We start from the raw sequence: 13,428 nt of genomic DNA, 5'->3' as shown, positions 1-13,428 counted from the left end.
GAACATGTTCCTGAGGATGTCTATGCTACTTCTGACGATGAGGACTTTGAGCTGGAGCCAGGGGCCAAGCTTTCGTGGGTGGCCAAACTTACTGCCAAGGTGAAGAAGACCTTTGTCTCCAGGCTGACATCTAGAAGATGTATGAGGCACATGTCAATGAGAAGCTTGCACGGCGTCGCCAAATTGCAATGATGAAGCACCTCAACATGCAGGTTCAGAGTGGCTCTGAGAAGAGCATCACCCAGAGGAGCATTGGATCTCTACCCATAGCACCTGGACTGATGATGAAGCCCCTCCCCAGCCATCATCCTCGTTTGCAGCAGCTGACAATGCCATGGAAGAATCTGATCACGATGATGATGACGACTCTGATGATGAAGATCCAGATGCAACCGAGGAGTCAGAGGAGGACGCCTGAGCTTTGGGTCGCTAGCTTCGCTCTTTTCCTTTTGGGTGTCTTGATGCCAAAGGGGGAGAGGGTTCTATAGGTCTCGGGGATTTGCTTGGGTTTTTCTCTTGTTCTCGTGTTTTGTGTTTGTTTGTGGACTTATTTCGTTCCGTGCTGTGTGTGAGACTTCTGTTCTCCGTTTACCTTTCCATTCGTAGGTCTTTATCGTTAGTATTGCCTCTAAGTATTATATTGTCTCTCCTTTTGTGCTCAGAGTGGTGAGTCTATAAAATCTAGGGGGAGTCTAGTCCTGAAAGTGTGCCCATGCTTTCTAACAGCTAGTTCTTGTTGGGGCACACATTCAGGGGGAGTTCCGTCTAGATTTCATTGACTTATCTCTTGCAAATCGTGTTGTTGTCATCATCCACCAAAAAGGGGGAGATTGAAAGGGCATTTCCCTTCTTTATGTTTTGGATGATGATGACAATCCTTTGTGGTCTAATCGTGTGATATATGTTTCAGGTTCTCGATCCTTAGGCTTACATCGGATTGCTATTGCCTCTTTGAAGGAAAAGATCGAAGACGTGTCCTCTACGCTTTTATTTTTCTTTGGTCGTAGAGTACCCGTACTATCAAGAGGGAATCCTCATTAGGAAGCTCTGGGGGAATCAGTTCACGTACACTTTTCTCACCCTCTCTTTGCCTTCCTCAGGTGTGTGTAAGAGAGAGAGTTTTCCTTACCTCTTCCCCTCTTTCCTGCTCACTGTTTCTGCCCAGCGGTTGTACCGCTCTCTGGAGCGGTTGTACCGCTGGGTCTTGTCGCTCACCAGCTTTGCTCGAGCGGTTGTACCGCTGCCTCCGGGCGGTGGTACCGCCACCATGCTCTGCAACAGCTGGGGCGGTGGTTCCGTCCATGCACCGCTCAAGTACCGCTCTCGCTTCTGGTTTGATGCGGTTCTTGGGCGGTAGTGGCCCGGTTGGTCCGGTCGTCCCACGATGACCGGTACCACCGGTGGTCCGAGCGGTTCTTCCGCTCAGAACTTAGCCGCCCAAGAGCTCAAGGCCATGCGGTTGTTTCCTCCAGGCACCGCCCAAGTACCGGTCAAGCTCCTGTGTTGATGCGGTGGTTGTGCGGTAGCCAGGCGGTTAGTCCGATTGTTTTTCTTAGCCGGTACTACCGCCCGCCTGTCCGGTTGTACCGCTTGATAGGGTTCTGCAGTTACACCATGAGTCCCGGTTGTACCGGGACGAGGACCCGTTGTACCGCTGCAGTGCAAAAAATGCAGTAACGGTTGGAAATGTGGGTGACTATTTAAGGGAGCTTCTCCCACCTACCACTCCTACCTTTGACCTCTCTCACTTCACCATTAATGCCCTTCAAGCTCTCTTGCCCGATCTCTCTCTCTAGCCACTCAAACTTGTTGATTTGCTAGGGATTGAAGGAGGAGACCTAGATCTACACTTTCACCAAAGGATATTTGCTTCCCCCATACTTTCTTGTCTGGATTTTGTTACTCTTGGGTGTTTGAGCACCCTAGACGGTTGAGGTCACCTTGGAGCCACATTCCATTATGGTGAAGCTTCGTGGTTTTTGTTGGGAGCCTCCAATTAAGTTGTGGAGAGAGCCCCAACCTTGTTTGTAAAGGTTCGGTCGCCGCCTTCAAGGGCACCAATAGTGGAATCACGGCATCTCGCATTGTGTGAGGGCGTGAGGAGAATACGGTGGCCCTAGTGGCTTCTTGGGGAGCATTGTGCCTCCACACCGCTCCAACGGAGACGTACTTCCCCTCAAAAGGAAGGAACTTCGGTAACACATCCTCGTCTCCACGGTTCCACTCTTGGTTATCTCTTACCTTTACTTTTGCAAGCTCTTTATTGTTTCTACCCTTGCTTGCTTGTATGCTTGTTGTTATTGCATCATATAGGTTGCTCACCTAGTTGCACATCTAGACAACCTACTTTGATGCAAAGTTTAATTTGGTAAAGAAAAGCTAAAAATTGGTAGTTGCCTATTCACCCCCCCCCTCTAGTCAACCATATCGATCCTTTTCAACACTTGGTGTGGAGGTTGATGGACGTTCAACTCTCAGACCAGGGAGACACCTTGACCTGGAAGCTAACGGGTAATGGAGTGTTTTCGGTTAAATTGATGTACTCAGACCTTATTAAATCTGGCCCAATCCCGAGATCGATACACATTTGGAAAGTTAAGGTTCCCTTGCAAATTAAATTTTAGGGCATGTGCAATGGTTGATAAGACAGTCTTATCTTAACTCTTGCATGTAATTTAGAGATGACAAAAAAGTATGTCTACAATGGGTTATATCTTAGCCTTATTTTTAATAATTAGCAATTCCTTAAAACATGGTGAGACAAATTGTGCTAAGAGATCATCTTTTGTCTTATCTTAAATAAGAGAAGACAAGCCTTTTTTATGAGTTCTCTCTCCTCCATCTCATCATTTATCCTACGTGGCACTCCTAAGATAGCACCATTGTACATGCCCTTATGTGGTTTGTGCACAAGCAAGTGATCCTTACCAAAGATAACTTACAAAAGCGACGACGGGTAGGTAATTCTCGATGTTGTTTTTGTATTCATGACGAAACAATTCAACACCTATTTATTGATTGCCCTCTCGCGAAGTTACTTTGGCGGTCTTTACATATAGCTTTTAATATTACTCCTCCTGTTAGCATTGATGCGTTGTTTGAGATGTGGCTAAACAGAGTGAGAGCATATCCAGTTGTTCGGCCCCCAGGGCGCTAAAAAAGAGCGGTCTGGGGGCGAACCGGCGCTAGTTCGGCCCCTGGGGCGACCTAACTCTCAGTCACGCCCCCATGCGCCGCCCCCAGGACGTGAAAAATTCGAACTTGGTCGTTCCCGCTCACAAAATGCGCCAGAAATCGGGCGATCGCAAGCCACAGTTTGGCGTACAGAAAAATAGAGCGGCAGAAGTTCGTGTGTGCAACGCATCACTCGGCGAGCTCTGCCCCAGGCGTCGGCGGAGTTGGCGTGCGCGGACTTGGCGGTGTCGGAGCTGCTTCTGTGCTGGGCGGTGTCGGTGCAGCTTCGGTGGTGCTGGGCGTCGTGGAGGCGTCATCACGCGGGCTTGGTGGCGGTGTGGGCGTGGGCGTCGGCGTCGGCGGCCTTGTCGAGGGAAGCTGGTTCAGGATGAGGCCGCGCTCCGCCAAGTACCACGCCTTGACCGCCTCGTCGGTGCTCTGGAGCATGTCCGCCCCGCCCAGCAGGAAAGCCAGGTCGGTGTTTCTCTTCTTCGCGGCGACGTTCGTCTGGAGCAGGTCGAGCTTGACGGCGCTTCTCGACATCAACGCCGACCACCGCGCCTCGGTCTTCTCTTCACGAAGGACGGCCCGGGCCTGCACGTCGGCGAGACAGTGCTCAATGGACTCCTACACTCGAGTGGTGGCCGCGTCGGCGTATTTCCCCTTCTTGGCACCTTTGTTGCCGTCCGGCCGCCCTTCCGATGCGCCAGGAGTCGGCGCGTCCGGCTTGTAGGTCTCCTTGGCCTTGTCGAGGGTGCATCGGACTTCCGCCCACTTCTCACACTTGTCAATGCGCTTGTAAACGTGGAGGTACTTGAATTCGGCGTCGCTGTTGCTCTGCCGGTACAGGGCGAACATGCGCAGCAACTGCGCGGAGGAACAAACAGTTGGCGCGCGTACACGGCGAAGAGAGGCGGGAGACCGGCGTGGCATACCTGATCCTCAACGCTGGCGCCGCTCTCCGGGCGAGCCGCGACCTCCTCGACGACCCTATGCCATTTGTTGCACGCCCCTGGATACGCCCCTAATGGTTCGCCATCGCCTTGGAGCCGCGCTGCATGTAGACGCCTTTGAAGTAGGGGTCGACGAGCTTGCGCTCGTCGAACTCGGCCTTGATGCGGTCCCAGTACGTCTCGATGCTTTGGTTCGTGCCGGCCGTCGGGTCGAGGCAGACTACTTTCCATGCTTCGGCGAGGCATTCCTCCTTCTTGGACGCCCACTTGATGCGCGGTCTCGCCTGACCTGGCCGCCCGCTTCTTCTTCTTGCGCTCCTTCGCCGGAACAGGCGTCGGCTCCTCCTCCTCCCCCTCCTCGTCGTCCTCCTCCTCCTGCTCGTCCTCGCCGTAGACGTAGCCGAGCTCGCCGTCCATGCCGCCGCTGAGATCCACCACCTCTTCCTGGGTGACGAACCCGGGAGACGCGGCGGCCGCGGCCGAACCTGCCACGATGATGTCGTCCATGTCGGCCTCGGTCTCGTCGGTGTCAAAGAGGTGCGAGAAGGGCAGCAGGCCACGGCGTAGCAGGGGCGTCGGGGAGGAAGCGTAGGCGGGTGGCGAGTAGTTGTATGGAGGGTACTGCACGCCGGCGAAGGCGGGCGAGGGCGTGCGCTGGGCCGGGTGTCCATGGGGGAAGGTGACGTTTGGGTTGAACCCACCGTACGCGCCCCTATCGGCGTAGCCCGGCGAGGGCGATCCCCATGGCTGTGGAGAGCCGACGCCTTGCTGGCCCCAGGGCGCGTACTGGGCGTGGCTGCCGGGTGGATTCATCATCCCCGATGAGGCCTCAGCTTGGTCCGCGGCAGCCGCAACCGCACGTGCCGCGTTGGCGCGAGCCTTCTTGGCGATGGCCCTGTTCCGCCGATCGGCGGTGATAGCCTCCCGTTGCTGAACTTCCGCCCTCCACTCGGCGTTTGGCATGCCCGGTGGCTTGGACGGCGGCGCCCTCGGCTTCCTCTGCCTCGGCTGGGCGACGGAGGCGGTCGCGGTTGCCGCCGCGCGGGGGACGACGTACTTCTTCGGTGGCATGGCGGCCGACTGCAAGGCGAGCGGGAGGGAGATTGGCGGGAGGAAGAAAGAGAATGGGAGGGAAGTTGGTGAAAAGCGGGAAGAAACGGCGGGAAGAGGCGCTCGACTCACCGACAGGGCGGACCCACGCGTCCTTTTCGCTTGTGCCGGCATCCCAGGCGCCCTCAGGGCGCCGGGTTCGGCCTGCGTCCGCCGGCACCAGTTTCGGCCCGAGCCGGCAAAAACGGGCTTCTGGGGGCGCGACTGGGCCGTTTTTTCGGCGCCGGCGCGGCAAAAACGCTTGAGGAGGACCTGTTGGGGGCGCAGCTGGAGATGCTCTGAATCCTGAGATTGCGTCAAGTATTCGGATTGGAAATGCGCACTTCTTTGGGCTATATGGAACTGCAGGAAAGATATGATCTTTAACAGACTTTCTATAATTAATTTCTTGCAGGTTATCTTCAGAGCTACGACATGGATCCGTACGTGGTTGCTACTCACTCCTACGGGCTTCAGGGAGCATTTGGCTACTGGGTGCAACCGATGGAAGATGATCGCACGGCTATTTTCAATCGGTTTGGATGACGAGCGCATAATAGGATTGGTCCTTAATGTCTTTTCGTCCAACCGGTTGTGGCTTTGAGTTGTTCTACCTTTTTAGCTCCTTCTGTGAGCTGTACTCTGCAGACCAGACTATTTGTTTTTGCTGAATTTGATTTAATAAAGTGGCCGCATGCATCTTTCCAATGCAAAGGCCAGGGGCAGTCCTTCTTTTCTTAAAAAACAAATAAATAAACAATTTTGTGGGCAGGAAGAACGGAATGTTGTTTGTCATTTCTCACATGGTAATATTACTGTTGCGGATAAGGTCCCATCAGATGATTTAGAAAAATGTGGAAGATCTCTTTGAAGCCATGGGATTTTTACGTAAAAGAGTGCAGAAACTTACAGACTCTGCTTTCTTAAGGTCATTTGCCCGTCCTTTATCATCACACACTCTGATAAAGCAGTAACCATGTTACTGGAGGCTGAAGTACAACCTGGATTGCTCACAATTCAATGATGACCTCCCTAATTTATATTTGTCAGCGTCACTTAATCAGTTGAGATCAACGTAACAGGCTTGCATGCCGTTTACGCACGCCGGAAGTACTCGAGTACACTGTCGGCTCATTCAGCTACTGAAGGCACACATCACAATTGCTGACAATGCCCAGGGCTTCTATGAGTGCACGAGGTATACACACAAGTGATCTGTTTGGTGCACGGAGGTAGAGAACATTCCAGGGGCATCTCAGAATCAAGAAGTTGCAACTAAAGCTATGACCATCAAGCGAGTGTGTTACCTCCTTGGTCCTGTTGTAAATGTTTCCAATCTTTCTCATACCATCGTGTATTGTAATATTGTATCAAATATAGGCATAGAGAAAAGACTAGAGAGACCATTGTATTTACACTTTAAAGAGGTGTTTATGCCGCTCAATTGTTATCTTATCGTTTCATACATCTATGAACGAGTATATGGACCTGCCATGCCTCAATTATTTGAGAAAACTCACATACCAGCATAAATATATGTTTCATATCCAGATGTCTTCATCATGTACATCAATCTCTCGCCGCCGTTATGGCTAGACCTCTAAGTGCTTTTTATTGACATCCTACATCCGTGGCCTAATTGTTGGTAATAAATTCAACGAGGGGCTTAAGCCAACGCGGCATGCCGTCGTGCCTCTACCTGCTAGTATTTCTAAAGATACTAAGCTCTCCAGAAAGAGATCTCTTTGGTGCATTGTACTGGATTAGACATGTGGGTCTGATTTGTAAGATGGTGTTCGTTGTTGGGGGTGTGCCATGCGTGTAGATTTCTCTTGGTCATGTGTCACATATACACTCACATCACTATCTCGCACTCGGGCTACCATTTGATAATTAATATCATATGTGTAGGAACTTACAGCCACAAACACCTACCACCTTTGCAATCATAGTAAATTACATGTCCAGTGAAAATATGAGGACCAATCAAGCCACCAACGTATACAAAAACAAACATCATAGCACACATCATACAACAAACACCAAGAATAATAAAACGACTAAAAAACTACACAATAGACGCGGCATAAGAAAATCGGCACAACGAAGCGTTTGTTAGCCTCTAATATATATAGTGCGCGTTGAATTCACAAAGCAACAACATCAAATAGAGCTTCTTTCAATCTCATTTCCTAGCTTGCATAGTTGGTTCAATTGGCAAAGCAATGGAATGCGAGGTGGCATTTGCAGATGCTGCGGCACAGTGATCACATTGGACGGTAGTGGGAACTACCCCACCATCGCCGATGCTCTCAAGGACGCCCCGCACCACAAGATAAACTGTCACATGGTCTACATCAAGAGCAGAGTGTACAAGGTTGCGGAGCCCATCATCGTTGCTGAGGACATATGGAACAAGATGCTGGCCGGCAATGACATCAGTACCAAAGCTATGTAGAGCTTAGAGGAGGGGGGGGGGTATCCTCGATGTGAACGTCATCTCGGCGACCAGAGTGGCAGCATTGCACATTTGATACATATATGAATATAAGCAGTATTATGCGCAGATTTGATACATATATGAATATAAGAAGTATTATTCATTAAATAATGAATGTTATTATGTAACACATTTAGATGAATCCAAATTTCAAAACATGCATATACACATATACATAACACATTGATGCCGTTGAATTCCAAGCATGCGTTTCACATGCCGAATTTGTAAAAGACGTTGTGCATTTCACCACAGTTCAAAGCATGCATTTGACAAGATGGCTCCAAACTGCTGAAGTTGCGGTGGACGAATATGAAAAGAACAAATTTGAGCATAGATACCAAACATAACACATGTATTGCTACATAGCAAACAATGACATGATTTATGAACCAAAGGGCTCGCTTTTCTGCCATGGAAGCATGTGTGTATAAACAGGACTCCTCTCTCATACTCCTGGGTGTGTATCTGTCTTAGAGAGTTGCTGGTTATTGGATGTACTTTCATTAGTTATCCGTACTTGCATGCATTAACAACCCCCAAAAAATTAGCGATCCGGTGCACATCACTCTTGCCGAACATTTTTCGTTTGGCGAACGGTGTGGTTCAGGAGGACATATCCCAATCCACCAGGGTTCAAACATTGGTGCTCGCATTATTTCCGAATTTATTTTAGGCTTCGGCAACCTCTGTCCCATAATATAAAAGCGTTTTTGACGGTAAATAATGTCGTTTTTTTTACTTTCATCCGTATGCAATTTAAGTGGCGCTGTCGACATAAACAAGAGAGAACACAACACCGCTTGTAATAAAATCTTTGAAATACCACTATCACTACAATGCAAACTATCCAAGTCATAAAAGCCACAGCAAAATTTTGGTTACGATCTGCCTAAAACAACCTAGTACAATCATAGCTTTTACTTCACACCATGACCATCATTTGGATTCTGGAGACTCTTAATCATCACTGCTTATTACTAGCAGACGCCGGTCCATTTGGATTCAGTTCGTAGCCGAACAAAAACAACCGTTTTCAGTCGTTTTTTCCTGTCTTGTTAGGGTTTGTGTCCTGTTTAGGAAAGCGAGACGGCGGCGGCTCCCTGAAGATGGAATAAAGGTCTCACCGCCTAGCCCTCGTTCCGGCGGTGCATCTAGCATCGTTGGTGGGCGTGTGGAGGTGTGTCTCCGGCGGATCTATCTTTGGTGGATTTGCTCGGATCTCGTCGTTGTTCGTCTACGTTCATGTGTCTTCGGATTGAATCCTTCCAACCTACGTTATTTTTCATCGGCGGCGGTTGCTGTTCTGGTGTGCTGGTCCTATGGGGCCTTAGCACGACGACTTCCCGACTGTTTACTACAACAAGTTGTGCCCGACTCCGGCGATGGAGGGGTGATGACGGCGGCGCGCCTTCGGCTCGCTTCAGTGCTTGTAGTCGTCGCTAGGTGGTCTACGGATCTGGATGTAATTTTTATTTCTGGTGTTCGTTGTACTGCCATGATTGAAAATGAATAGATTGGAAGTTTTTTCGAAAAAAACAACAACAGACTTTTGCAGAAAAAGAAAAATAACCTCGTTTTTTACTTTCATCCGAATGCAATTTAAGTGGCTCGCTCTCAACATAAACAAGAGAGAGAACACAACACCACCCATGGTTTACTTTGTAATAAAATCTTTATAGCTTTAACAGAAATACTACTATCACTGCAATGCAACTGTCAAAGTCATAAAAGCCACAGCAAAAATTTGGTTACGATAATCTGCCTAAAACAACCTCTTCTCAAAAAAAAATGTGCCTAAAACAGCCTAGTACCATCATAGCTTTTTTTACTCCAAAAGGCAAGATAAGATCGGTAGTTTCCCACCATGACTGGATTCTGGAGACTCTAATCGTCACTGCTTGTTACTGGCAGACGCTGTTGGACGGGAGCGCGTCGAGCTGGTTCATGACGGTGTCGATGTGGAGGACGAGGCGCTCGGCGAGGGTGCGACTGAACTCCTCCCGGATGACGACGCGGAGCACCGTGACGTGCTGCGCGTCGGCGGGCATGGTGTACGCCGGCACGATCCAGCCGAAGCGGCGCAGCATGTCGGAGACCTCGAACTCGTCGTGGCGGGTGTGGTCCTTGAGGGAGAAGGCCACGAGCGGCACGCCTTGGTCCTTGGACACGATGTTGAAGCGGCCCGTCCTCTCCAGGCCCTCCTTGACCACCATGGCGTTCTCCTGGCAGTTCTCCATGATGTTCCTGTACCCCTGCATCCATCGTGTAATTAAGATGACAAATCTCCTCCCGATCAATGGATGTTTGAACTGCGAGTCCTCATGAGCCGGTAGCTAGGTATAGTTACCTCGAAGCCTTGGCGGATGAACTGGTAGTACTGCGCGATGACCTGGCTGGAGCCCTTGGAGAAGTTGAGCGTGAAGGTGGGCTGGTCGGTGCCGAGGTAGTTGATGTGGAAGACGAGGTCGTCCGGCAGGTCGTCCTTGGTGCGCCAGACGCACCAGCCGATGCCGGGGTAGACGAGGCCGTACTTGTGGCCGCTGACGTTGATGCTCTTCACCCACGGCAGCCGGAAGTCCCACTCCAGCTCCGGGTACAGGAACGGCGCGATGAAGCCGCCGCTCGCCGCGTCCACGTGGATCGCCGTCTCCCACCCTGTCTCCTTGTTCTTCTCTTCGAGCAGGTCGTTGATGCGCTTCACGTCCTCGAACTCGCCGTTGAGCGTCGAGCCTAGGATCGCCGCGACGCAGATGGTGTTCTCGTCGACCATCTCCACCGCCTGCTCCGGGTCCATCACGTAGTACCCCTCCCGCAGCTTCACCTCCTTGAGCTCCACCTCGAAGTACCTGGCGAACTTCTCCCAGCAGACCTACGTACAAGAGCATTACAACCTAAATCTCAACTTGCACCTCAAAGGAGAGGAATTCTCGGCTCTCAGTTTCATGAATTCGTGAGCTAGGAGTTACTTGGACGTTGGCGCCTGTGACGATGTTGGGCTTGTCGAATGGCTTGCCCTCGGCCCTGCGCTTGTTCTGCCACTTCCTCTTGAAGGCCAGCCCCGCCAGCATGATGGCCTCCGATGAACCCACCGTGCCCACGCCCACGGCCGTCTCCGACTCACCCAGTGGCGCGTGGAAGAGATGCGCGATCATGTTCACGCACCGGTTCTGCAATGCCCCCGCACAAAGTTAAAAACAACTTCTGTGAGGCTGCAGGTCAAAGCAGAGATCGACTGGTAAAATTAAAAAAAAGGACTACGTAAAGTACCTGGAACTCGGTGGTGACGGGGTACTCGTCCATGTCCACGTAGTTCTTGTTCATGGAGGCCATGATGAGCTTGTCGCACTCGGGCTCCATCCACGTCGTGACGAACGACGCCAGGTTCAGCCGCGGGTTGCCGTCCAGCATCAGCTCATCGTTGATGATCTGGTACGCCGCCTCCTTGGGGATCGACTTCTCCGGCATGTGGTACCTGCACGCACGCAACGGATCCACCAGCCGGTCGATTATAGGAAAAAATAGGCCACGAGAACGTCGAGCAGGAAGAAGAACAAGCCATGCATGCATGCATGCGCGTATATACCTCGGGAGAGACGACCGGACATAGCGCGAGGCGAACGTGGAGTGCACCGACACGTCGGTGTCCGAGACGGCCCGGGAGAGCACCATGGCTGCAACCACCGTGTGAGTCGACCTAGCTACTCGCGTTCTTGGCTCTAGCGAAGCTGGCACTTGATGAATCAGCAGGCGCGATATGATGCGACGATTTTGGTGTGCGCTATGGCGGAGGCGACACCCCGGGTATATATACGCGGACGAGGGACGACGCGTGGTGCAAACATGGAAGTTCTTGGCCGTGCGGTGGTGCGTTTGCCATTGGCCTCGTATTGAGACACTTTCAAAAGGAAAGGCTAGAAGAGGAAGGAGAGAGTCAGGCTCAGGCCTGGTCCAGGAAATATTCGCCTTGTGCCGTCAATAGGCAAGAACTAGCAGCACGGGGGAAGACTGCCTTATATTTGTGGTTAAACATGAACAAAGCTTTTTTTTCGTGAGAAAACTTCTAATCTATCATCATCGATCATGATAGTACAACGAATACAAGAAATAATAAAAATTAGGTCACATCCAGATTTGTAAAACACCTACCGACGAATACAAGCACTGAAGCAAGCCGAAGGGGCGCCGTCGTCATCACCCCTCCCTCTCTGGAGCTGGACAAAACTTATTGTAATAGACAGTCGAGAAGTCTTTATGCTAAGTCCCTGTAGGACCAGCACACCAGAACAGCAACCACCGCCGTTGTAAAGATGCTTAGATCGGAAGGATCCAAACTATAGACACATAAACAAAGACTGGATCCATGTAAATCCACCAAAGGCAAATGCCGACCGAATCCCATGAGATCCGCCGGAGACAAGTATCCACACGCTCTCAGATGATGCCATAAGCACCACCAGAACAGGGGCTAAGCGGGGAGAAACTTATTTCATCTTCAAAGAGCCGCCGCCGTCTCATCTCTCTGAGCAAGACACAAACCCTAAGAAAAACATCTAGAAATGAAGTCCTCCCACCGGGAATGGCCGAGATCCACCAAACCTCCATGTCTTTAAGGCCACATGAGACGAGGCAGACCGGTGCTGGTGCCGGCGGGAGGCAGAAGGAACACTAGCAGCGGCTAGGTATGAGGGCCTCCTGAACAACAAAGCTTTTTTTGTACACCACACGAACAAAGCTTGAAACTCTTGTCAAACAACAGATATTTTTTTGCGAGAAAAACAACAGATCTTTTTGGCCGAAAAATGTTAAACAATAATTCAACCAAAAGCTTATTGTGTTTTCTCGAGGGAACACCCTCTGGTGCGTCCAATTCCGGATGCCAATCTCAAAGCAATGAGGGTGGCAATCTTGTTCGCCCCCAATACATCCTCCTGAGAGAATGACGCGAACGTTTGCTCTCATATACTCTTCTAAGAAAATGACCCCGTGTGTAGCATGACACTCCCTTATGATGTAACATGATAACATGATAATTACTGACGCATCTATGTGGCCTGATAATTCGAGCTGTTGTAGCTTGGAAATTGGTGAGCAGGTGGGCAACTCACCTTTTCTTAGCCTGGCATTTCTCTTTGCCGCAGCATGACAAATACCTAAAACGCATGCCAATTTTCGCTGCTGCAACATGGCAATCCTGGAGCCTACGTGAATTCCAACTGCTATAACATGATAATTATTATTTTTAGCATGATAAATCTCTTTGTTATAACATGGTAGTTCCTGCAAACATTCCACGTGAGTGATTTTTAGGGGAACACTTACTGTTGCAGCCGTTCACTCGAATAAGCCTCCCAGAATGAAATATCGTTCGCGTCAGGGACACCAGGGAGGACACGTTCTATCCCTGTAAGAATCTTAATTCAAGACAACACTTACATATTTTAGTTATATACTTGTACTGCCTGTCTGTACACGCCAAGCATGGCCAAAGTCAGTATTCCACAAAATAAAAGCATTGGCAATACAAGGTGCACATTGATCTAACATAACAATGGTTCTTCATCTAAATAACCATCCTATCTGCTCCTAGTGCTTCCCTTTTATTTTTCATCGATTGTTCTTTTCATTCTCTTAGCTACATATCAGTGTTGGAGCTATATGTGAATGTCGGTGCATGGAAGTTTGGAGATGGGGTGGGGTTACGGGAAAATA

The 13,428-nt window shown here is 50.3% G+C and overlaps 1 protein-coding gene across 1 annotated transcript; it reads right to left on the bottom strand.

Moving 5' to 3' along the window:
• Positions 1–9,579: 9,579 nt before the first annotated feature.
• Positions 9,580–11,388, bottom strand: LOC125554311 (glutamate decarboxylase 1). The gene is made up of 5 exons (XM_048717889.1): positions 11,303–11,388; positions 10,987–11,191; positions 10,686–10,886; positions 10,067–10,588; positions 9,580–9,971 (listed from the first exon to the last, which is right to left on the bottom strand). The coding sequence occupies exons 1-5, from the start codon at positions 11,386–11,388 to the stop codon at positions 9,621–9,623; spliced, it is 1,365 nt and encodes a 454-aa protein (XP_048573846.1). The 3' UTR covers positions 9,580–9,620.
• Positions 11,389–13,428: the final 2,040 nt, after the last annotated feature.

The sequence above is a fragment of the Triticum urartu genome, chromosome 4 (assembly GCF_003073215.2).
Source record: "Triticum urartu cultivar G1812 chromosome 4, Tu2.1, whole genome shotgun sequence".
Classification (NCBI taxonomy): domain Eukaryota; kingdom Viridiplantae; phylum Streptophyta; class Magnoliopsida; order Poales; family Poaceae; genus Triticum; species Triticum urartu.
Note: the sequence above shows the minus strand (reverse complement) of the source record. Positions and strands in the feature narration are given on the sequence as shown.